The sequence below is a fragment of the Scophthalmus maximus genome, chromosome 10 (assembly GCF_022379125.1).
Source record: "Scophthalmus maximus strain ysfricsl-2021 chromosome 10, ASM2237912v1, whole genome shotgun sequence".
In the NCBI taxonomy this organism is placed as follows: Eukaryota; Metazoa; Chordata; class Actinopteri; order Pleuronectiformes; family Scophthalmidae; genus Scophthalmus; species Scophthalmus maximus.
Window position 1 is genome coordinate 2,152,139 of NC_061524.1, and position 25,362 is coordinate 2,177,500.

The 25,362-nt window shown below is 45.8% G+C and overlaps 1 protein-coding gene across 1 annotated transcript; it reads left to right on the forward strand.

The window, feature by feature from the left end:
* The first annotated feature begins 9,181 nt into the window (after positions 1-9,181).
* Positions 9,182-11,869, forward strand: LOC118284010 (protein phosphatase 1 regulatory subunit 3C-B). Its single transcript, XM_035606546.2, has 2 exons — positions 9,182-9,367; positions 9,793-11,869. Exons 1-2 carry the CDS (start codon positions 9,354-9,356, stop codon positions 10,820-10,822), a joined length of 1,044 nt encoding a protein of 347 aa, XP_035462439.1. The 5' UTR covers positions 9,182-9,353; the 3' UTR covers positions 10,823-11,869.
* Positions 11,870-25,362: the final 13,493 nt, after the last annotated feature.

Sequence of the window (25,362 nt, forward strand, 5' to 3'; positions counted from 1 at the left end):
AAAACCACACAGTTTCTTTCTGCCCACCTCTCCTCTCTTCCTCCTCTCTCTCCTCCCCCCAACCGGTCGAGACAGAAGCTCCGCCCACAACTGAGTCTGGTTCTGTCAGAGATTTCTTCCTGTTAAAAGGGAGTTTTTTCTCTCCACCGTCGCCAAGTGCTTTGCTCATTGTGGGATTTGTTGGGTTTTCCCTGTAATATTGTAATATTGACCTCACTATGTAAAGTGCCTTGAGACAATGTATGTTGTGATATGGCGCTATACAAATAAAATTGAATTGAATTGAATTGAATTGTGAAGTCCAACCTCTCCCCTCCAGGCTCTGCCTCTTACATCCCAGTCGTCTGGAAACATGAAGGTTCAGTGTCGGAGCAGATGTCTCACTCTGACCTGAATTCTTCAGCCCGGAGTCACGAACGTGTTTAACGAAGTCACACGTCTCAACTCCCTCCCACAAAGATGCTGCACAGGTGCAAACTAATGAAGACATATTACAGTTTTTCTCAATTGTTTACACACAAATACTGGTGAGACACAACGACCACCACATGTAACTCATGCACCAACCCCCTGAACCAGTTCTGACAAACTACAAGCACAATTCCTGCTTTATGCTCAAATTGCAGTTCATAAAACACATTTTTTTTCAAAACACTACACACAATTTTTCTGCATTTGGCAAAATTTCCATGAAGAAAATCTCTTGATTTTGTCTTCAGACATTTCCCTCTGGAGCGAAGTTTGAATATTTCCGGGGTTTAAAGTTCAGAACAAAAATAACGATTTCAAAACTGCGTTCCACATTGGCGGAACACGTTCTTTGTGAGTTGTTTTGTTTTTTTACACATTTGATCTGCATGAAGTTACACAACATCACATCCATCTGATGAACTCCAGACTGCTGGACGGTTTCCCTCCGAGTGAGTCAGGAGATTTACACAAGCTGCAGCATCAGTCTGACATCAGTGAGATCACAGTCCGACCGCGGACGCAGGGTTATTTAGAGAGCAGCTGAGTCGGGGGTGTGTGTGTGTGTGTGTGTTTGTGTGTGAGTGTGTGTGTGTGAGTGTGTGTGTGTGTGTGTGTGTGTTTGTGTGTGTGTCTATCTGTGTGTGTGTGTGTGTGTGTGTGTGTGTGTGTGTGTGAGTGTGTGTGTGTGTGTGTGTGTGTTTGTGTGTGTGTCTATCTGTGTGTGTGTGTGTGTGTGTGTGTTTGTGTGTGTGTGTGTGTGTGTGAGTGTGTGTGTGTGTGTGTGTGTGTTTGTGTGTGTGTCTATCTGTGTGTGTGTGTGTGTGTGTGTGTGTGTGTGTGTGTGTGTGAGTGTGTGTGTGTGTGTGTGTGTGTGTTTGTGTTTGTGTGTGAGTGTGTGTGTGTGTGTGTGTGTGTGTTTGTGTGTGTGTCTATCTGTGGGTGTGTGTGTGTGTGTGTGTGTGTGTGAGTGTGTGTGTGTGTGTGTGTGTGTTTGTGTGTGTGTCTATCTGTGTGTGTGTGTGTGTGTGTGTGTGTGAGTGTGTGTGTGTGTGTGTGTGTGTGTGTTTGTGTGTGTGTGTGTTTGTGTGTGTGTCTGTCTGTGTGTGAGTGTGTGTGTGTGTGTGTGTGTGTGTGTGTGACACTGCGTGTGTGTGTGTGTGTGTGTGTGTCTGTGTGTGTGTGAGTGTGTGTGTGTGTGTGTGTGTGTGTGTGTGTGTCTGTCTGTGTGTGTGTGTGTGTGTGTGTGTGTGTGTGTGTGTGTGTGTGTGAGTGTGTGTGTGTGTGTGTGTCTGTGTGTGTGTGTGTGTGTGTGAGTGTGTGTGTGTGTGTGTGTGTGTCTGTGTGTGTGTGTGTGTGTGTGTGTGTGAGCACAGTTCAGATAAGGTTGAGTGTATTACCGTGTGCCTGTATATAAATGGACAATAGATAATGAGTGCATACGTGTCGCGCTTCACATGCTGACCCCATTTCCCCCGGCACGCTGCAGCAGCTGTGTGAGATTTACAGTTCAGAGACTCACCTTTGCCCTTTCCTTACCCAAGTATTCAGCAGCAACAGAATCAAACAACCAATTGGGTTTTTTTAAAAGAAGAAGGAGAAATCAATCGTCTCTCCCTCACTGAACTCTGGGACTAACAGCTCCGGACGCCCAGGTTCAAAATCAAAAGCAACACTTCCTTGCTCCTGTCGGCGCCATCGCACCAGGAAGCGGCGTCTCACGATTTATTCATTTTCTCCATGTTCATCTTCCGATGAAGCCTCTCTCTCTCCGCAGACTGAACAGTTCACAGTGTCCAATCCACCCGTGTGCTTTTATTCTGAAAGGAACCGAGTGAGCGGTGTGAAAGTGACACTCGTGCGTTTCACCTGAGCGAGTTCGCGGGTGCGAACGCCTGCTCGGGTGTGTCCACTCATTCTGCCTCGTCGGACCTTTTCAGCTCCGACGCGACAGCGAGCCAACGTCTCGCGTGTTTTTCAGTTTGACGGTTGTGAGAGCGACGGGTTCACAGCAGTGTAAACTTCAGGCAGCGCCGATAATCATTTCCACGGTTGCTGCGTCTACTCACGCACGTTTAAAACAAGAAAAAAAAAACACATAAGGAATATTGACAGGACAAGAAGAAGCTCAGAAGTATAAAGTTGTCTGTTGCTGAAGACGATGATTTGCACAAATTAAAATCAGACGCAGTAACTAGAGCTGAAAGTTAAACCAACTAAACACTGCATGAGATCATGAAAACCATCATCTACATTGAGATATAATAACGTAGATGAAAAGATGAAACAAAATGACTCTCCCAACAGAATGTATTCACCGAAATAAAAAATGAAAAAGCTTTGTGATCCAGATTCATTTCAGATTTACAATACGTCCGAGGAGCACGTCGATATTTTAACTGTCATTATGTCTTGATGGCCTGCTAGCTTTGCTAGCTTGTTAGCCTCTGTAAGTCGTGCCATGAAGATGTTAGCATGAAGTTAGCATGACCGTCGCGTCATGTGATTTCTGTGCCTCATCATTTATTCACCTCTTGTTTTTTCGTAACTCCAGAAAAATATCTCCACGCGCATCTTTCCCCCCCTAACTCACGTTGACTTTACGACTTTGTTTCTTCGTAAAGTCAACGCGACTTTCGTACGAACGTACGCTCCGTTCGTCTTCTCCGTTTCAGCGTAGCTCGCTCGTACTCGATACCACGCTACGCTACAGGCGCGCAGCCGGTGGTCGTGTCCGACGCCACGACATCGCGTTGGTTGGAAATGCAGGATTAGTTCTGTGTGTTGCCAGATATACATTTCGCTTTCCAGATTAAAACAAACAAACCAATCACATTTCTTGGCGGGAAAACAGACCGATCTGGCAAAGCACTGACGTCGCATCGTTGAGCACCAGTGACTTCACGACGTCACGTGCCAAAGTTAATTTTACTGCAGAATGTGATTTAACTTATAGAGATGAATAAATGAAACAAATCTTTTTTTCAAATCAGTTTTTCAAAATCATAATGTAACAGGTTGTTTTAAAAATACAAACAGTCGCTGCAGCGCAGAACCTACGCGTGTTCCTGAGGAAGTGCTCAGGAGAAGGAGGTCAATTATGTTTGTTTCTGCATCGAGAAAAGGTTTAACTCCACTCGACGTCAGTATGAAGGAATTCCTCATTTTACTCATGTCGCTGATGATTTAAAACTTTGCAGCTGATGCAGGATCAGATGCAAAGTTTTAAAGAAAGGAACAAAAAGTTGTGAGTATGATTCAGAAAAGTGTCCTCCCTGAGAAAATAAAACAATAATCCTTAAAAAAAACAAAAAAAAATCCCTGAGAAACCGTTGGTGTGTCACCAAGGTGAGGAAATGTGTGGTGAGGCGACGCCCACACTGACACCGAGGAGAAGGGTCGGTGACGAACACGACACGGGCGATCAAGCGACGCGGCTCTTCGGAAAAGATTTCTGGAGCTGATTTAGTGTCAGCGATTATATATGAATGTTGTCATGAAGAGGTGAGCATCGCTCCGTGGTCGGACAGTGTCCAGTGTCGGGCCCTGAACTCTGGTTACTGACTTTTCCAGTTGCCGACAAGGCAGCGCCCGAGGGCAGCCAAGGTCCTGAGGACAGGCATGGCAACCGGTGTGTGTGTGTGTGTTGTAAATCACAGATCATAGTTTATTTCTGCGAATACAGGTTTGTTTTTTTGCATTAGTTTGTAATATTATATATATATATATATATATTTTTAAATGATGATTAAATATATATTTATATCAGGAAAAAACGTCATCCCGGTTGTGTTTTACGTTTGAGGTCAGAGGTCAGAGGTCAAATGCACATCTTCTCCTGAACATGTTGCACATTCTTATATCGTTTTGACCTTTTATATATTTCATTTTTTTACTGTACAGTTTGCTCCGGGTTGTTGCTCTTCTCCTTTCAATTCAATTTGCTTTATCCTCCCTTATTTTTCACATTTTTTTCATTGCCTATGTTTGTTATGCAAAGCATATTCCTGGCATGTGAAGAACTTGGCTACTTGGCAACAAACATGATTGTGACTCTGATCCTGATTCTGAACGTCACGTTCACCACAAAAGCTTCATCTCGACATCGGCTTCGTTTCCTGGACTCGCGACTACGTCCACTTCTACAAACAGTCCGAGCTCGACACTTTATATCCACGACGCTGACGAGTTTCAGGTTTTTCTCCTCTAAATTAAAGCACATGAAATGCGACTTGTCTATAAAAACTCCTCGCACAAGATTTGTCCGTTTTTTGACTCTTTTTTTGAAATGATTTTTAAAACAGTGTTTAAAAGTGAGCTGCGTTTGACCTTCCAGCCCCGACTGGATCTTCACAGTTAATAAAGACTGAGGTGGCACATGGACGCGGGCCGTGACTATTTTTGCTCTGGCGCTCACTGCTGGATCAAAGTGCTCGTGGGAAAACAGAGGAATCCAAAGTCACGTGACGGCCGTCGGCCAATCGCGGGGTTCCAATGTGCTCTGCCGATCCCCTGTGTCTGCAGGCCATCGGGTGGCTGCTACGTGAGCGGTAACCGTGCCAACTGGCAGCCAGGAAGTGCCCGACGAGCCAAGGTCTCTCTCTCTCTCTCTCTCTCTCTCTTTTTGAATCTGCAGAGTAACGACTGTAGTACCAACAAGTACCCAAAAAACTCCACATCAAACTTGAAGTGGTACTTTGTCCCTGTCAAGTTTCACCTGTTCAACATGTTACATTTTGATGTTGCAATGACGGTGACTTAACTTGAGCAAATATTGATTCGTATTTTTAATCTTTGCTTTGCCGTTTATCTACTCTGTTTCGGCAATACTATGTACACAGGCAACGCAGGTCACAGGCCACAGGTGTGCCCGTGTGCCGTGTCAGGGAATTTCAATCCAAACAGAAAAAAAATGGGAAAAGCTCCAAGGGAGATAACAGAACTCAACTAAAAGGGGATCTCATTTCAATCCATTTTAACACATATATATTTACATGAATTGGTTGCGAGTGGATGCTGTTAACCTGCCTTTGGCCCAGTGCATGCTGGGACGCCGGCTGCCCTTTGACCCTGACTGGAATAAATGGATCGAAAAAATGAAATAAACATGGATCAGCCATGACAAAGTGGATAAAAAATGAGTTTGTTTTTTCACTGATTCGTTTATTAAACCAGGAGTTGATCACTGACCGAGGCCCGACAGTCTTAAATTTGTCCGGATCCAAACAATATGTTTTCTTGTCCCATCTCACATCCTTCCGCCCAGATTTGTGGAAATCCGTTTCAGTAGTTTGTCATAACCTCCTTATAAAAATAAGCAACAGATGAAAACAATGACATTCGGAGCCTGTGGCGGGTAAATGGATCGTTTGTTCATTTAGGAGGGACGATTGTATCATCGTAATATTCCCTTTTTGTGAACTCCTTTAGCCTTTAGCAACGCGACCACAAAACTGCAACGAGCTGTGAGGAAATGTCAGTCAGAAAGGATGTCACCTCCGCCCAAATATTTCATTTGGTTTCATCAGGCCGTCCCTGCATGCACCAGCTGCAGCCTCCGTGGGACTGTCTGACCTCTGGGTTTTTTTTCTCTTTCTGCGTTTGCTCGGAAAACGTTCACATGAACGCGGAGCGGTGAGCGCGCACGTTTCTGTCAACACTGACATAAACAGCTGATCACGCAGGGACGACGTGTGTCCGCCCGCTTTCGGCCCAAAGCATCAAACTCGTGGCCCACGGACAAAAAGACGACCATTTTGGTTGGAGCAGCACAGGCAGCTATCAAAATATATTAAAAATAAGGAGACTGACAAGTTATGAATCGTATTAACTTTATTTCTTCTGATATAAACCTGTTTTCAGTGTTTTGAAGGGTTCATTCATTTCATTGCCTTTTTTAAAGCGTTTTTCCTTTTTACCGCTGCTGATTTTACCTGCATGCAAATGTGGCTATATAAAGAAGCGTGTGTTTTTTTGCCCTGATGCAATCCTGAGGCTACATTTGGGTTGATGACCCTTACACAGTCGCACAGGGCTGTGATAAATACTGTTTGTTGTCTTTGTGACCATGTGAAAGTGGCGTGTTTGGGACAGTGGGTCTAAAGTCCTGCAGATGATACAGGATGGTCCCACAGGCGGTGGACGTGAAGGTGATGGGAGGTGGGGGAGGGGGGGCGTGTGCGCTAAGGGGAAAACCCTTGAGCCACAGTGAAAAGTGAAATGAGGAAACTTGTCCTCTGTCCTGGAATCGGCCTTTGTCTTGTTTAAAGCTTTCTCCTGTAACCCACGCAGCACAGGGGCCCAATAATACCCGGGCAACTGCCCCAGCAAAATACAAAGAACAAAAATTGTTTTATTATTGTTGTGGCTGCACGAACGTAAGAGGGATAGTTCAGTGATTTTGAAGTGGGGTTGTATGAGTTACTTATGCACAGTTAATAAAGTCTGGCGGAAAACGGAAGAAGGGAGAAAATACGTTCTTTAGTGGAGAATTTAACTGATGTCTTTATTTCAGGTAACGTTTTAAAATGTGGCGAAAAAGACGTTTTCCGGTGGTCCCCTCTGTAACAGTGTGACTGAGACTGACGCTACTTCCACTTCTCCTCCAAACTCCGTTAAATGACATCACCATCTCCAAAAGGTCACATATTAACTATGCATAAGTAACTCATACAACCCCACTTCAAAATCACTGAACTATCCCATTAATAGTACAAAATGAATGTCATGTTGTCATGTTAGCATAACGTTGCACAAAATTGTCTTTTATTAAGCTATCGTTTAAGCCAGGTAGAACTACACACTGTCAAGCTAATGTGGCCATTAGCCGCTTTTGAAAAGAAAGCCGATAGGAAGCTAACATCCGCGTTAGCTTGCAATATGAAACAAGTTAATGTGGGACTTAGCTACTTGAAAGTTGACGTTAGCCAAGAAATTTATATCCACGTCAACTTATGATATGAAACAAGCCAACGTGGACATTAGCAGCCTTAAAAAAGAAGGCTGATAGGAAGCTAACATCCGCGTCAGCTTACAAAATAAAAACAAGCTAATGTGGGACTTAGCTTTTCAAAAAAGCTTATGTCTGACTGAAAAGAAGTTAAGTCTAAGTTATCTCATGACATGAAACAGTAATGTGGGTGTTAGCTTCTTTCTAAAAGAAAGCTGATGTTAGATGAAGTTAACTTCCACGTGAGCTTACGATATTAAAACAAGCTAACGTGGGAGTTAGCTTGCTTCTAGCTCATGTCTTTAGCTGCTAGTTTTGTTGTTTTCGAACGTGCTTCATTCATGTTGCGATGAATTTTCAAGCAACGAGCAGATGTAGCAGACAGAAGTGGACAAAATACTTTTTGTCACTACGATGATAATTTGTAACATCTGAACGGAGAAGGATTCAGCAGAGAGAGAAAGAGCCGAGGCAACATTAAAAATGCCCCTGCTCATAGGAGACGGGACTGAACACAGATGTTCAAGATGTTGGACCAATCTGTCAACAGTTTGTTTTTGGACTCTGTCCCACAGTTCAAACTACTTTGTTGTAGTTTTGATTGGAGGAGTCTGGCCACCTCCAGGGGGGCACAAACGAGACTTACGCCTCTCGCTACCGTCAAGAAAGTGGTGAAGGTGACAATAATTAAACTTGTTGAAATGAAAAGTATGAAGAAAGACTGAACGAGTTCTGAACAGTCCTCCCTGATCGGCCCCCTTTTCCCAAAATAAAGTCGACTCCGGTCAACGTTTTTGAGGATAATGTTTAACACGCAGCGGAAAAATCAATGGAGGCAAATAAGCTTTAAATAGTATCTCAGTCAACATGTAAACAACTGGGACAGAGAGATGGAGGAAACCCTCAGCGTTTCCGTCTGTTAAACTAAAAATGAAAACTTTAACAATGAAGTATCAAAAAGTGATCATACACGTAAAAAATATAAAATATAAAATAGATAGAAGAAAACTTCCAAATGATCTTTGGAAGACAACAATGTGGTGACATGGTACGTCAAAGATTGTGTATAAAGATGACGACTGACGACAAAAATGAAGCTAAGATATGGAGTCGTGGTATCGAGGTCCCGCCCATACACGCTCTCGACCAATCGTGAGTCAGTGTCAGCTGACAACCATGACGTTTAAAAAAAAAAATCATCTGCTAACACGGTAAGGGGCGGAGTTTATGACTTATTCTACAGCCAGACACCAGGGGGCGATCAAGATAATTGTGGCTTCATTTTTGGGAGCCATCATGTCGTCCATCTTTACCGTTTTTCGATTTATAACATGTCCACTAGATTTCAGCCAAAAACAATGCCTCTCATACAAGATGAGTGAAAAGACGAAGGTCTTCTCTGACCTATTTGACAAATAGTTTGAACAACATGATTTATTGAATTTTTTTAAGCAGATGACCTTCTGCCTGCGACGTCAGAGGGACCAAAATAATCCTGCAGTGGTGCATTAGGGGAACCGGAGCCTCGGCTCTGAGCAAACCTGAAGATCCTGTGCAGCACCAGCAGGGGTCCTGAACGCTGCTCACACAGCAGCTGAGGCATCTCAGCCATGACGCCCATGCAGGCGACACTCCCCTATCAGCTGGACGGCAGCCAGGTCCAACTGGCGTTCATTGGTCGCCGAGGAATTCCAGCGTCTTCCCATTGGCTGCCCGAGGCGCCACATGACAGAATATGCAAAGTAATCTCTATGTGGCAGTTGAAATCCCTGAGTGCAGGAGGGAACCAGGGCACTGGAAGGCAGGAAGAGGAAGAGAAGAGACGAGCAGCGAAGAGAAGGGGGGAGTGACGACAGCATGAGAACTTAAATCTGCAGAGTCACAGGGAAACGGTTTTAAAACTCCTTCTCTGTGGAACTGCCGATCTCTTTATTCCATGAGCGCTGCAAGGTAAGGACAATGGAAGGCATACATACGTTCAAGGTTACATGTTGACCTGTTCGCAGTTCTCTCCCACCTTTTTCCATGTGTACGATTTTAAATTCTAAGCAGGAATTTGTAAATAATTCCTGTATGGTCGTATAGTTGAGCCACTTTCAAAAGCTAAAGAATATTTGGTCACATGGGACTTAATGTTGCAAAGTTGAGTCGAGCTGATTGCACGGCCGACGGATCTCAACATACCTGAAAGTTTTTGAAAGAGAAGCTTTTTAAAAAAAAATGTATATTATATGTATTCCACTGTTCTAATCTCTCGTCTTTTCTCCTTCTCTCTCCCCTGCCCCCAAATGTTCCGTGAATGTTCTTCCCTCCCTCCCTCCCTCCCCTCCTCCCACCACCTCCCTTCCTCTCCTCCCCTCTCCTCGTTCCCACAGTGTGCTCACGTCTTTCAGTCCATCAGCAATGCCCGGCCCGGTGATGCCGATGGATGTGGCTATGCGATTCTACATCAGCCACTCTCCGCCGCCCCTGCGAGGCTTCCTCAGCTCGTACGACGAGCTGCAGAGGGCCAACAACCGGGTCAACCAGTCCGCCGCCCGCTGCCACGGCCAGCGGCTCTACAAACCGCTGCGGCCCTGCCTCAGCAGCCAGCAGAAAGCGGCGAGCGACGGCGGCCGCGTCGCCTGGAAAAACAGCAAGACCGGCAAGAAGAGGGTGGTGTTCGCCGACATGAAGGGCATGTCACTCACGGCCATCCACGTCTTCTCCAAGTTCGACGACGAGCCGTATCGGAACAAGCGCTGCGGGGGCGTCGCGGAGGAGCTGCAGTTCGACATGACGGACCTGGAAACAGCCACCAAGGATCTAAAGATCAGCTCGGTGCGCAGCCTGGCGCTGGACTTTGAACAGCCCTCGGCCGACTACCTGGACTTCCGGAACCGCCTGATTCAGAACTCGGTGTGCTTGGAGAACTGCTCCCTGCAGAAGCGCTCGCTGACCGGCACCGTCAAGGTCCGGAACATTGGCTTCGAGAAGTCGGTGCAGGTGCGCGTCACCTTCGACTCGTGGGCCAGTCTCACCGACGTCAAGTGCACCTTCATGAACAACGTCTACGGCTGCCAGGACACCGACACCTTTGCGTTCGTACTGGAGCTGCCCGCCAGTGTCCCACCGCAGAACCGGGTCGAGTTCTGCGTCTGCTTCGAGACCCAGGACCAGACCTTCTGGGACAATAACGACGGCAAGAACTACGCCCTCAAGCACGTGGGCCTGAGCGGCGGGGACCTCAACAATCCGACGCCCCCGACTTCTGTTGAGCAGAAGAAGCCCCCGGGGCAGACCAACGGGGGCGTGAAGCTGCTGGAGCTGGAGTTCGACCAGTTTGGAAGCCCGCGCATGTCCAGCGGACTCTTTCCCGGCTGGCAGAGCTGGGGTCAGATCGATAACACAGTGCCTTACTGGTGAAAGCTCGCGGATGTTTGCTGAAGCGGCACTGGACTACGACGCTGACAGGGGAAATTCAGTACGACCGGATTGGCTCTCGGCCAGAAACTGAACTGAAGCAAACGACCTTTGCTTTTTTTTTTAGCAGACAAAGTGCACGAACCAGACAGAAACCGAGCTGTGAGGTGTTCAACTGACTTGCCTTTCTGCTGTAACATGACCTGAGGAGCTCGAGGAATTCATCTGTCGTGTTTCACATGTTCCCCTGTTGTAAAATATCAATGTGCCTTCAAACTAGAACACAGGCGATCGGTACAATCCACAACAAATGTCAGAGGCCTTTTGCGATGTATTGGTTAAATTTGCACTGATTGATTGAGACCCTCTCAATGTGATTTCATTCAGGTAGAGGAAATTGGAGCTGATGAGTCCTTCATATTGAAGGGGAAGTACGGGGAGTGCATGGCGAGGGGAAGCACAGGAGACACAGCTGATTCATTTCTGATGAAAAAAAAAATGCACACTACACTTTTGCACCTTCAGATGAGAAACATGATTAAACATGATTCAAAATGGCCTTGATTTCTGTAATGTGAGTCACGCAGCCCTTTTTTCTTTCCCCTTCACGTAAATTGCACATGTTTGTCCGATGAAACGATGTTTGGATGACGTAACTGAGAAGTGAGAGTGTTGAGGAACTGAGCTGCTATCAACAGACGTGACACAAGAAAGACTTTGCATGTGATTGGTCGCGGTCAACGAGGAGGCGGTGTGGAAATGTCTGTGGGTACCGTATGTCGAGAAAGAAATGGTGTAAACGCCGAATGTTTGTATTTGCGTATGTGCAATTCTGTGACGAGTGTAAAGTATGTGTGGATGGAAGTGAGGATTTTTCTGTTTTTGAAATAAACTATATATATATATTTTTTTTTTCTCTCTCTCTCACCGGAGACGGGCTTGTGCCGACGCATTCTGTGTTTCACTTGAAGGTGCGTGTCGCTGACCTGCACCATGTCAGTCATGTATTTCCCTTTGTGAAATAAACGTCTATATTTGTGCTAAAATATTCACACGACTCCTGAGACTTTTGTTAATAAATGCTTTCATTTTTGAATATCATTTTCTCATCAAGAAAAACAAAGGCTACTTTATATTTTATTACGTATATTATATTATATTACATAAGCACTGTGTGTAAACAAAGTCTTGTGTTTACAAACAGTTGAGTTGAATTATTGGTTTGTACATAAGCGGGGGGCGTGGCCTTTTACTGTCCTCAGCGAGAGAGGAAACAACGCCTGAATTTGAGAGTTCCATACCCTTTGTTTATTCTTTAAAATATAATATTTTGTACAGTATATGCATATATGTCACATTAATTTACTGTTGCTCCCGAAAGTTTAGCAATACAAACACCTCCACCTCCATTAACCTCCATCTCCTCCACATTTAAAACTGAGGAGGAAGTATCTCCTTCTCTTCAGGGCTTTTATTGTGAAATGTTTGCAGAACATAAGCAGTTTTGTTAAAAGTGCAATTGAGCACCAATAAATGTGATGTCTAAAAATGGTATATAAGTATATATTAATTAACTGTGACAGTATGCAGCTGATGGTATTAAAGCTGTGTAAATGTACAGTAGTGCAAAGCAGAAGTAGTAGTAAAAGTAGTAGTATTATTATATCTGTATTGTAACTTCCACCATGGAGGTTATGTTTTCTCCTCTGTCCTTTGTTAGAAGGTTTATGTAAAAACCAAATACACAGATTTTCCAGATAAACTTGGTGGAAGGATGGAACATGGACCAAGAAAGAATCAGTAAAATTTTAGGTCACACCCAGAAAAAGGGGCGGGGCCAGGGGTTTCTTTACCACTTTCTTTAACTTTGTGAGATATTGATATATTTTTTCTTTGTGAGTGTGTGTGACACACATTCATTTTAATTTACACTATAAAAACAATCACATGCTTGTAAAATTAATCACTTGAGCAGAGAAGAGCCACCGATACAACTGATAGCAGACATGTATAACATGTACTGTATGACCCAAAGGTATAAATCTTTTTCAACCTTCCAACCGTGGCACATTTGGAATTAAGATGTAAAAATGCAGAGAAAAACATCCTCGGCTGCCTGCAGGTGATTTGCTTTTGCTTTTTCCTCAAACTCATGTCAGTTGCCGTTTGTGCTGGATTTTACATTCAGCAGGGAGAAAGCTCCCTCCCTCTGTTTGGCAGGCACAAAGGAAAGACCTCGGGCCGGAGCGCGATGACCCTCTGAAGCCCGGACATTCCTGCTCTATTTCAGTTTTTAACTCTTGACATGCAGCCCAAGCTTTGCTTTGTTTTTCTTCCCATGTCTCTGATATTAGGAAGAAATCGCTTGCGGGAGTAAGACACTTTTATTATTAGTGCAGATATTAAGTATCCAGAGCTATTTTAATGTTGTCACTCTGGGCCTTGAATTTGGTTAAAATTTATGTTTCTACAAAGCATTTTAATTAAGAAATTAATTATCCACAACCAGCAGATCCCAGAACATTATACATTAAGAAACAGAATGGCAGGGTCATAAAATCTTCCTATCAATACTGAACAATTCAATTTAAAATGACCAGTTTTCGCTGCAGTTTGTGCAAAGGACGGGATACATCAGGGTAGAGAACCTGCGGCCCAAGAGACGATTCGTAGAGACAAAAAAAAGGCAGCTCTCACGTTAGCATTGTTTTTTTTTCTGCGATAAAAAGAAAATTACGAAATAAAAAATCGTCCGTCGGGGCGTCGCCCGCTGGATGATTTTACCACAGAACCGGTTCCGCAGGCAGGTTGAAGGCGACTGAAGACGCTGAACCGTCACAGAGCAGATGTGGAACGAGATACTGAAAAAAGAACAATTTGCAGTTTTTTCCAGTAGACGTTTCAGTTTGTGGGATCACTGCTGAGTTCAATACGAAGTAGGAATTTCCGTCTTTGTTAACCGAGCATGGTTCTGTCAAAGGCGAAGATTAATTTGGGCAAGTTGTTACGACTAAAACCAGCTGAGCATCCTCACTATCATCACTACCATCTGACATCAGACGCCTTCGCATCAGTTAGATTATATACAAGTTGTACGGTCCTCGCAGGATGTTTTAAAACTGAGATGACCTGGACAGGAAGACCCCCCCCCCCCCCACACACACACCAGCGCACACGCCACCGTGTGGCTGCTTTGTTCACCAGTGTCCGGCAGTTTGTGGGATCATCTTTAATCGAGATGCTGAACACCACGTCCTGAAGCAAACCTTGTCTGCGGGCTGCAGCTCATCTCCGTCAGCTGCCCGACGGGGAACGCATTCCTGTAATACCTGTAATTTCCTGACAGATCCCGGTAAACAAGGTCTTCCTCTTCGACTCCGCCTTCCTGCTTTTCATTCCACAATCGCACACGTATGAAGGTATCTGTTCGTACAGGAGCATTCGGCGTCTTTCTGTTTATCGTAGTGTCTCATTTCCTTTTTCTCCCATGCACGTCTGGTTGAGGTCAGTGAGAGATGGAGTTGTTTAGGTTTGTTTGTGGCCTTGACATTTGCCGTTCATCTGCAGTTAGCGGGTAAAAATGCCTGCAGGAAATTTCAACAGGTGAAAACGTGTGATACAGATTTCAGCACTGTGAATATCACTATAACTCAGGCGCGCCTGAAGCATCAGAGTTACCACAGGAGAGGAAGCGGCATCATGTCGTCTTACTCGGAGCCAGGAAATGTGCAGCCGGTGTCACGTGTCGCTCGCAGTCCAACGCCGGTGAAACATTAACGGAGGCCGCTCTGCATTGAGAGAGCGACCGGATCCGGATGATGCAACGGGGACGGAGAGACAGAAACCTCCCGTGCAGTGAGTTAGGTCGCAACAACAAATCCAAGCGTGTGAGTCAGGAGCAGGTTAAACACGAAGTCGTGTGAGGACACGTCGTCTGTTTCGATGTCAACACGCTGCAGAGGAGATTTCAATAGACAACAGTTTGATCACGGGAAGAAATGAGGATTTTCAAGCTGTGAAGCAAAAGCTTCAACTTAATTTACAAATTCATCAGACTGTTAAGATCTTTGTGCATAGTACAGACAAAGAAGAAATGTTTGACTTTCGATGATGCAGACAATGAACGGCTGCGCACATACACAACTGCGTCATCTGCATATGATCAGAACTTCTGTTTTCTGCAGTCATGAAGCTCATTTTGCATATTTACTGGCTTTTAGTTGATTTTACATGTCATCACACAGCCAATAATAATTCACTTCCTCACACTGAATAATGCTGAAGCGACGAACACAGTCAGATTATCTGGCTCTTCACGATAAAATTGCATATATTGCAATAATAACAACCGGCAAATATCTTGCCTCATTCACATCTTGTATACTATATTTGATGCTGATATTTAGAAATGAATGGAGTTAAAATTCACACAGAGAACCGCCAGTGTTATAGTTGAACTGAATGGACATGTCGACACATGGGGAATAATAAAATCATAATAATTATAGTTGTGTTGAGGAGACGAGTCTGAGCAGAGACGCAACGTACAAATCGTCACGACGTCGCTGCCCCAAAACAAACAGACCTAACGGCTACGAAAACTAGGGTACCAGGTGTGTGTGTGTGTGTGTGTGTGTGTGTGTGTACACCTGCAGGTTCACATCAGGAGCTGCACATTTGCACTGATTTAGAGGAACATTCGTCTGTTTATACAGTCACATTGTGGGGACAAAAACACAAAGTCCCCAAAAGGTCAATCATTAAATATAAAGGTGGGGACAAGGTCGGGGGTCAGAGTCAGGTTAAGTGTAGACAAGTCATGGTTAAGGTTTGAGTCACCGTCTAACTTTTATTCAAATTTGATTTTACATTGCACTACATTGTATAAATAGTAGTATTGTCATTGTAGATAATCTTTGTCACTGTTATGTTTTTTTCATGGCATAGTCTATTTTTATTTTGTGTTATTTTCCTCGGATTCTGTTTCTATTTCCTGCTTTATTTCATCATCACACTTTACCCTGTGCTGCCGTGTCGATCCTGAACTTGCCCTACGGGGATCAATAAAGGTTCATCTTATCTTATCTTAAGTCTGCAGGATATTAATTTAAGTTTGTGCGTGTGTGTGTGTGTGTGTGTGTGTGTGTGTGTAAGTTTAAATTCTAAAGGTCAATGGGGTCAAGAGATAGAGCAGATCTCTGGCAAGTGAGCAGGTAAATAAGCAACCAGCTGGAACATGTGGTACTATTTTGAGTTAGGGGTTATTAGTTTCTGTCCTGTATTGATCCCTGTGTGTGTGTGTGTGTGTGTGTGTGTGTGTGACGGTCAGACACATGGACTCTAACACACACCTCCACATGCCTTAACGTACAAGCGGACATCATCACGACCCCTCAGGGGTCAAATTTTCCAACTTGTGAACACGGCCGCAGAGGAAGTCGGAACAGACGCCGGTGCAGACGTCAGCGTCGTCTGCAAATCACATGACGCACACGGGAAAGTAACACTTGGACATTGTTGTCGCTGCCGTGTCTGGTGAGAGCACGGCGGCCATGTTGGATCGGAGACAACAGCGCCGGGTATGCGGCCGCTCGCGGAGGCTGCGCATCACCTCTTTATTTCATCTGCTTCACCTGGACTGACAGAAGAAATAGATACTTTCTATCCTTAAGGGTTTGCTGCAATTGTGTTATGATATACTTTCTAAAATTGATTTTTTTTTTGCCTGATTACGATTCTGCAGCTTACTCCTCAAGTTTTAGTCATAAAAATAACTACTATCAAAATGATTTGGTGCTATAATCCAATCATACAGAAAATCTAATATAGCAGGCAACACTGTATCTGCCATAAACTTTCTGCATATAATTAGAGAAACTAAAACTTAATAATTTGGCAAATACTATATTAAAAAAAAGGGAACTTTCATTCTCCACAGTGACACGAAGCTGAAACACTTTCTGTGCACAAGCAACTGCACGAACAGCGAACTTTCTCTCTCAGGTTGGATCATTTGGGTAAAAAATAAAGAAAAAAGAAAAAAGGTAACCGACAACAAAGAGCTTCTTGTTTCCGCCCTGCTGCTGTCATGGCTGCACCGGCACCAGGTCCCTGACAACTGCTGGCACCCGGCCGTCTGAATACAGGGGAACTGCCCCAAGTGTGAGGTCTTTTTTTCCGTCAGGAGTCTCGCTGTCCCGGGACACGGCGGAGGAACAGGTCGGGGTCTCATGGCTACACACGTCTGTTGGCCCGCATGTGGTCTGTGGCCGGGATCACATTTGGGCATTAGTTGCTGTTTCAGGGACCAGATTAGCTGCAGAACTCAATGTTCCTCAGGTGAGAACAAGGCCCGTGTCAGAGGTTTAACAGGGGGTTCGGAACTTTTCCTTGCTCACACTTTATAAAGCAGAACCTGGATTTGGTTTGTGGGCAGATGCGATTGGTTCCCGACTTTAACGAGCATCGGCGGAGACCCGGCGTGTTTGTTTTACGCAGTTTTTTGCGATAAAGCCTCCGTTGTTCCGAACAAACTGCCCGGATGAATCTCACCGACGCCGTTCAAACCTTCCAGCTCGCTCTGTTTGCGCAGAGTGCGACGATCGAAGCCCAGCAGCAGCGCTGCTCCTCAAAGAGCTTCTTCCAAAAAGGGAAAAGAGTGCACTTATGTAACGCTGCAATGAAAGAATGTGTAATGGCATCCTGTGTTTAATAAACCTCGCAGCCCCGAGGAGCTGACGTCAGCCGCTCAGCGGCACTTTGCGAGACTGAGTAAACAGTCGCCGGCGGCCTGGACACGGATTCCTGCTGCTGCCGCTGCTGCAAAGACAAACGCTTCCTGGTCCGTCCGATTTAAACAGACACGAAAACAGAAATGTTACACGCAGACATTGATGTGACCAGTCATTGTGGGAAAAAAATATACGTCGTTCATAGATTGGAACTAAAGATGGACGACAAGGCAAGTTCCCAAAAGTGAGGTCCAATCATCTGGATCGCCCCCTGGTGTCTGGCTGCGGTATAGTTCATAGACGCTGATACAAATATGAGTATCTGAAATGTTTCGCCCGATAATACTGTGAGAATCTTAATCACTCCGGATCCAGCTCTTAGTCTCTAGTAGTGAGTTTCAGTTTTTACTTTTCCTCCACTGTTTCACACAAACATTATGAATATATGAATATAATAAGGCTGTGTAGTCCTACGTTCGTCTGCAGCTGATCACTGTTCACTCTGCATCTCAAGCTGCCGTCTGGTGAAAACTGTCGCCCTTCGGAAGCCGAAGCTCGAATGTAATTTAATAAATGAACGTGTGAATGCTGATCCGTCTCGTTTCACCTGAGAGCAAAACCAATCTGCTCTCATTCATCGTACAAGTGGAGTTAAAATGCTTGAATGCAAGACGTGCAGAGCATTTAAAACATGTCGGTTAGTAGGTCTGTCAGTCGGACAAACAGTAGAACTCCGTCCTCAGAGTAATGTCATTTCTGCTGTGGTCACGTTTCAGTGTGGCAAAGCGGCTATTCCTGCTCTGCGGGGTTTACCGCTGAAATGTGACGCCTCTCCCGGTCCCCACGCCGCCGGAGCGTGATCAGTGTGAGAGGAGGAGGAGGAGGAGGAGGAGGAGGAAGAGGAGGAGGAGGAGGAGGAAGAGGAGGGGCATATACGGGAGAGGCAGAGAGAGAACTGAAGATCCCTTCAGGTTCCCGACCTCAACCCGACCTGGTTCTAATCCAGGCCGAGACCTCGGGGTCAGCGAGGTCGTCCACTTCCACGTGAGGCATCAAGTTCAACAGCAGATTCTTTAAATCTTGACACACAGTAAGAGTCACGGAGCCTCGCGTGATATATGAATATATATATATGAATATATATATATATATATATATATATATATATATATATATATATATATACAGCCTCGTCGAGGCGCACACACACACACACACTCTGATGAGCCTCTGCTAACAAGTATAAATATATACAGTATATATATATATATATACATGATCTGTCCAAAAGGGAGAATAATCATCCAGTCCTACCACCATTCTATACAATAATAATTTTAACAATATTGATACGAATCAATAATCAATAGTTATCATAAGATATTCAAGTGTAAAAAACAAAAGAAAATCCAAATCACCCCAACAATATCTCCTCTAGTCTGCTTTAGATTCACCTTCCTCATTCCTGCATCTCTGAAAAATAATTTCCTCATACACGTTTTTTTAAATCTGTGATATTTTTACAATAAAATCTAACTCTGTGATTAAATATCGAATATGAAATGGATCGAACAATCCAAGTAATTTGGATTGTTATGTATAAAACTGAACTAATTCACCACAAAGCAAGTTCTTCATCTTTCATATTTCCACGGCTCTGTTGAGTAACTCGTCTGCGGAGCATTGATGAGAGATTATTAATAATAGACAGGGTAGATCAGGTGGAATAGCTGCAGCAGAGCGGCGGAGACAAGAGAAACATTGTGAGCGTCACCTCACATGCTCCTCGCGAGTCATATTATTTCTGTTCTTTCATTGTACGGGAACTTAAAAGAGCAAAGGGCTTTTGGAGAAAGAGAAAAGGTTCAGGAGACGAGACCAGCGCCGCGTCCTCCCAGACTCCATCGGGACGGGTGGTGCACGTGTAGCGCACGTGTGGGCGGCGCAGCGCGGACGCCAACGGGTTCTGGTTGTGTCTGTGTCAAAGAAATGTGATGAGCAGCGACTGAAAGGAATCAGAGTCCACGTGAATCTGAACAACACAGAGTCTGTGGAGGAGACAAAGAGCGGAGGCCTCGTCGAGGCGCACACACACACACACACACACACACACACTCTGATGAGCCTCTGCTAACAAGCCACACAACAATCCAAACCCATAAACACGCACATTTATAGACACACACACACACACGCGGCGTGAGTAAAGCTGCTGTCAATCATCTCATCACAGTTTATTTCGAGCAGAAGAAAATCCAAAGAGGTCAAAAGGTCAAATGCCAGGCGAGGCAGAGTAAAGGTCGTGGGGGGTCGGGGGTCACCTGCACCTGCCACACGTGACCTGATGTTCACAAGGAGTCCTCGTCATCGACATGGAGGAGGAAGAGGGAAACGCTGCGTCGAAACAGGAAGTGTCTTCAGCAGCTGCAGAGTCGAGGTGGACTCGATGAGGTGGTGATGACAGTCACACAACTGTGTCCACACACACTCAGGAACACAATGTGACACACGGCAGCAGTGACCGACAGCCGGAACTCATTTCAAATCGAGGTCAGACAACCAAACAGAAAGTTCTTCCTGTCGCCTTGTCCTTGACCTCAGTGGAGAAGGAAAGGTCATTCATAGGAATGAGGAAAAGGGAATCCGACTCCACTTGAACTAAACTACGTCCTTGTCGACGCCTGGCATCATCAGACAGATCCACGGAACAGGAAGCGAGCAAACGTTCTCTGGTCGAGTCCATTCGTCGGGACTTGACCGCCGCCGCGTCCTTCAGCTCTCGGGGGCCGTACTCTGAGCGCTAGCCAGTAGGGTTAACTGAGCCGATACGTTACGCTGCCACCCGGTGGACGGATATCACCACGCTACAGACCTCGCTCTGTGTTCTAACGCGCCACGGGCCTACGAGGAGAAGCGCGAGCGGGGATCTGTGTCCGGTTTTGCGTTTGTGCGACATTCCATCGGCCATTGGGCAGATTAGTCAGGATATGAATGTCCCCAACGCCAAAGTCCCGACGGCGTCTGTGAGCGTAATCCCGTGCGATGGAGTTCAGCGAGAACCCTCAAGGCCGATGGAAGAGCAGACACTCCGTCTCATTCTGGACCGCCTGCGAGAGTTTCACACGCGAAACACGCTGAACTTGAACGTCTGGTTCACGCGAGGGACAAGGTGGCCGGAGCTCAGCAAAAATAACCCTAATTACATTTCAGGAGTGGTTTTGGGTGTGAACATAAAACCTGGTTTACTTTCATGCTTTATTAGTATTCTCCTTTGTCCACCAACATAATCATTTATGCTGCTGTGCATCATGTCTTGGACCCAAAGGCCAGAAAGTAACCCGACAGGAAGTCGGCCATTTTGAATTGAGTGGTAATGCGGTGGAAATGACGAGTCCTCGGCGTCTTGGTAGAGGGGGGCGTGTCCGGGATGTGTTCCTCCATGAAAGAGGAAGTTGCTGTTTTTCCAGTGAACAGGATGTCATCTGCCCCTAACTTCACTTTCTTGATACGAGTCGTCGACATGGCGAGATTCAGTCCTAGTCACAGCGCCACCCACTGGACGCAGGAAGTGACATGCTTTTATTTTTAACCTGCTCCAGAACGTTTCAGCCCTTTTGTCTGTTTTCATCGACACCATTCCATGACCACAGTGGCGAGGCGGCGTCACTACGTGGAAAGAATAAAGGTTCATCTCCGACATCTGTTCCCTCCCGGTCCGTCAGAGGAGAAAACAGAGACACACTGAGACACAGGATGCAAGAACGGAGGGTTTTGAAACTCCTTCATTTCTCCATCGTTTCCTTTGTGTCCCAACGTGGAACACTCCTGAGGTTGCGTCTCTCTGCGAGGTCGAGGCGCCGTGACGAACGCGTCCAAGGTCAAACAGTCCCTTCCTGTTCTTTCTGTTCTTTCTTCACGATTCAACAGCAACAGGTGAAACTTCCACGGCCCTTTTTAAAAGAAATGCAAAGTGAACAAAAGTAACGTAACGTTAACCCTTTGACCTCAAAGCGCTCGTCCGCGGCTGCTGTGTGAAACTTCGCTCTCTTGTTACATGGTCACTGGAGCGTCGTCGCCGCTTCTGTCGGCGTCCACCGGCTGATGGAGGATCAACAACGATGTCGACGCCAGCGGCATATCAGCGCAGGAGCATCAGGGTCCGCATGGACCAAGTGTCTGTTTGATCAGAGCGAACAGCGACACTCTGTCCCTTTATGTGAACACTTTGTGTACATGTACATCTGCCACATCCAGATGTTTGTCTGGGTCAAACTGCACGGCCAGTCGTAACATCAGAACCCCGCTTCACCCGGAGACGAGCTGTCGTTCTCGTGGCAGACGAGAGAGACTGTCAGCAGGAACTTGTTTACATGCAGGAGGCGGCTCAGCTGACGCTCGGCTGGCGCCACAGGAACATTCTGAAGATACTGAACGCGGAGAAATTCCCGGTTAAAGGAAGATCAGCTCCGATTCAAGCTCAGCACCTCCGAGAGTAACTGCCTCCGTGACACGGGGACACGGTGGCAGCTGCTCCCAGCGGGAAAACGCTGTCAACAAAGATGGACGACGCGCCTCTTCTTCCTCTCGCTGTGTGAACATGTATCTGGGGTTCAGGAGCCGCCGTCTTGTGCTGCGGGCGTCGTGCGGAGTCAGCGTCTGTGCAGTGCAGCGCCGCGGCCCCGCCCACACACGCCCCCTCCGACCAATCGCGAGTCAGTGGCAGCTGTCCATCACGGCATCAAATCACTAACGAAAAGGCAAAGTGATCGGAAACATGGACGCGTGAACGAACGTCAGTGTGACGACAACGACCTCACGTGACAGAAGGGGGCGGGGCTTACGACCTGTACTGCAGCCGGACACCAGGGGGCGACCGGGAGGATCTGGCTTCAGGTCGTCCATCTCCATTTACTGTCTGTGGTTCAAACACGGCGTGATTTTTGTCAAAGAAAAGAAAAGACGAGTCCGTTCAACCTCGTCAGCGACGACACGTTAGCTACATGTTTGTTTCCTTCACCCTGATTGGACCGGAGATACAGACACGAGGCGGCGACTCTGAAGGTCACATGAATTATTTTTCCCCCTAAGTTGCTTTTGACGCCTCGGCGCCAGCGACAGTCGTGGTCGGAGAATCGATGCTTCCTGCTCGTTCCGCTCTACAGTAGTTCCTTTTCATTTTGGCAGAAATTTTGGATTCAAGGTTGAACTGATTTGAATTTGGTGGCCAAAGGTGAAAGGTCAAGACCATTGTGACCTCACCTTTATCGTGTCTGTCACTCATCAGAGGGGGGGGGGGGGGGGGTTTCATCACGAGGCACAAACGCTCACGTGGGACTCGAGGACGACGTGATTCAGAAATGGAAAAGTCTTCTCTTCTTGATAAAGTGCAGATGGCATTCGGGCCCGCGAGGCCGCGATCCTGCGTTCTGTTCATGAATCCCGTCGCAGGCCGTGAGCGGCCCGGAGGCCGGAGGTCCTCCACCCCGGGAACGAGAGCAGCAGGAAGCCAAGATTCAAATATCCCGTCAGGTTAACAACGAGGTAGGGAGTTACTCCAGGTCACAGGATCTTGAGGAGGAGCTGACGACGGTGGGATGTGGGGGTGGAGGAATGGAGCAGACCTCTGCGTCCGCCCCTCTCCTCGGCGTGGGGAGGAGAAAGTGACGCAGCTAAAAAAAGCTGCTTGTGTAACAGGTCCTCACTCGCTGCCAAGGCCTTTTCTCTGCGCCGCCACGAAAAACTGCAGAGTCAAACCGCAGCTGCGACTTCTTCTCCACAGCTGGAGCAGATTCCACCATGAGGGGGAACGGACGGGAACGTTTCAGGGTCCGGAGATGTTCGGACCAAAACAATCTCTGTTCCACATGAAAAAGCTGAGAACAAAACCAGGACATTTATAGAAAAGACTGTGTAACAGTTTCCCCTTCAGTTAAAATTCCGTCATCATTTTTCTTTTGTTTTCTCTAAAAAAACTTTAAAAACTCAAAAGTCAAGTTCCTTTTCTTCACTTTCACATCAGATTCTCAGATTTCAAAAAATATATGTTTTAAGGATAATTCATTTTTATCTGATTGGTCTTTATTGTATATTTTAATTTTACAATAAAATCTACACGAAGAAATTCAAAAGGGACAATCCTTTTAAGTTGGTTTTGTGCGTGTTATCTGTGTGTGTGTGTGTTATCTGTGTGTGTGTGTGTGTTTACACATAATACAACAAGTGTCTGTATCATTTCGGCCGACACGCCCGCTTCATGGAGCCATTTCACCTCAGCGTCTTTTGTGACACAGTGGACCACATCAAAGATTTGATGTGAGCATGATAGGCGTTAATCAGTGTTACCATGACGATGAAGGACCTGTCGGGTAAAGGAATGTTGAACAAAGTTCGACTGAATTCATCTTTGTGGAGATTTTTTTCAATAAATTCAATTTCGTTCATGAATAATTTGTCGTTGTGTTTGATTCATCTTATTAATGTTGGTTGAGTTTTATTTTGGTTTTTTTGAACTGTAACCTGTTTGGGATCAGGTCACCGAACAGGAAGTGACTCACAGCCTAAGATCGTGTTGCGACAGTGAGTCGACCTGAATCATCGGGAAATTCAGAAGTCTCAGTTGACTTCAGTCACATCCGAGGTGTGTGTGTGTGTGTGTGTGTGTGTGAGTGTGTGTGTGGGAGAGAGAGAGAGAGTGTGAGTGTATGAGAAATAAAGTAAAAATTCATCATCATGGTAGTTGGCCTCGTTTCTAACTCAGCATCCATTTCACAATAAATGTATTTCTTCAATATGTCAGGAATACTTTCAAAATAAATGTACGGATGCGGAGTGTGAGAAAATCTTTCAGATGAAATAAATATTTTCATTATATTTTCAAAATACAAGTGTGCGATAATTTGTGAGGAAATCTTTCAAACAATCTTTAGAGTCTGTGAAAAGTATGTTGCCCTTTTAAAAAAAGTTTCTGACGCTGGGTTTTGGAGGAGAAACATTTCTGTGTTCGACGTCCGCAGGTGGACAGGTCGAGAGGTCGAGAGGTCAACAGGTCAACTTCAACAACAACAACAACAGAGACTTTAAAAATGAGAGTCCAGTGTCAACAGTGAGGCACCAATAAGAAGCTGACGCTGCGTCTCCTCCCCCACATGTGAAGACGTGTTCATCACTGAGAGGATGAAGAGGAGGAGGAGGATGAAGAGGACGAAAAAAGGGCCTCGGCGTTGATCCGCGACGAGCGCATAATAGAAGAGCTCTTGTTCTCGGCCGTGTGATTATTTTTATTTTAATAGGCCGAGAGGCTGAGTCAGTGTTCTGCTCCTAATAAAGAGAGAAAGGAGAAGAGACGGCGAGTTGGCAGGTTACTGAGTAACAACGCCGCCGCCGGCCGTGACCCACATATTTCTGTTTGTTTGATAAACGATAAGCGGCCCTTGCTCCCGGCGTTAAAGTGGGACACCACCACGGACACACACGCGAACAGAAAGTAAACGTGAGGGGAACAAACACAATGTATTAATAAGACTTAACGTGTGTGTGCACAAAACTTGAGGTTGAGCTTCATCAGGGAAATTAAAGCTACAGTAAGTTTTAACGTTGTCTGAAGCAGTCAGATGAACTGATGACCTTTACATCGGTTCATCACACAGACTGTAAGTACAGATGGATGACATCATCCAGGTCGCCCCCTCTGGTGTCTGGCTGCGGTACGGGTCCTAAGCCCCGCCCCCCTCCATGTTAGCAGATGGGACATGTAGACGTTTCTGTCATGTGGGGTCGTTCTCATCTCACTGATGTTCATGTTTCTGATCACTT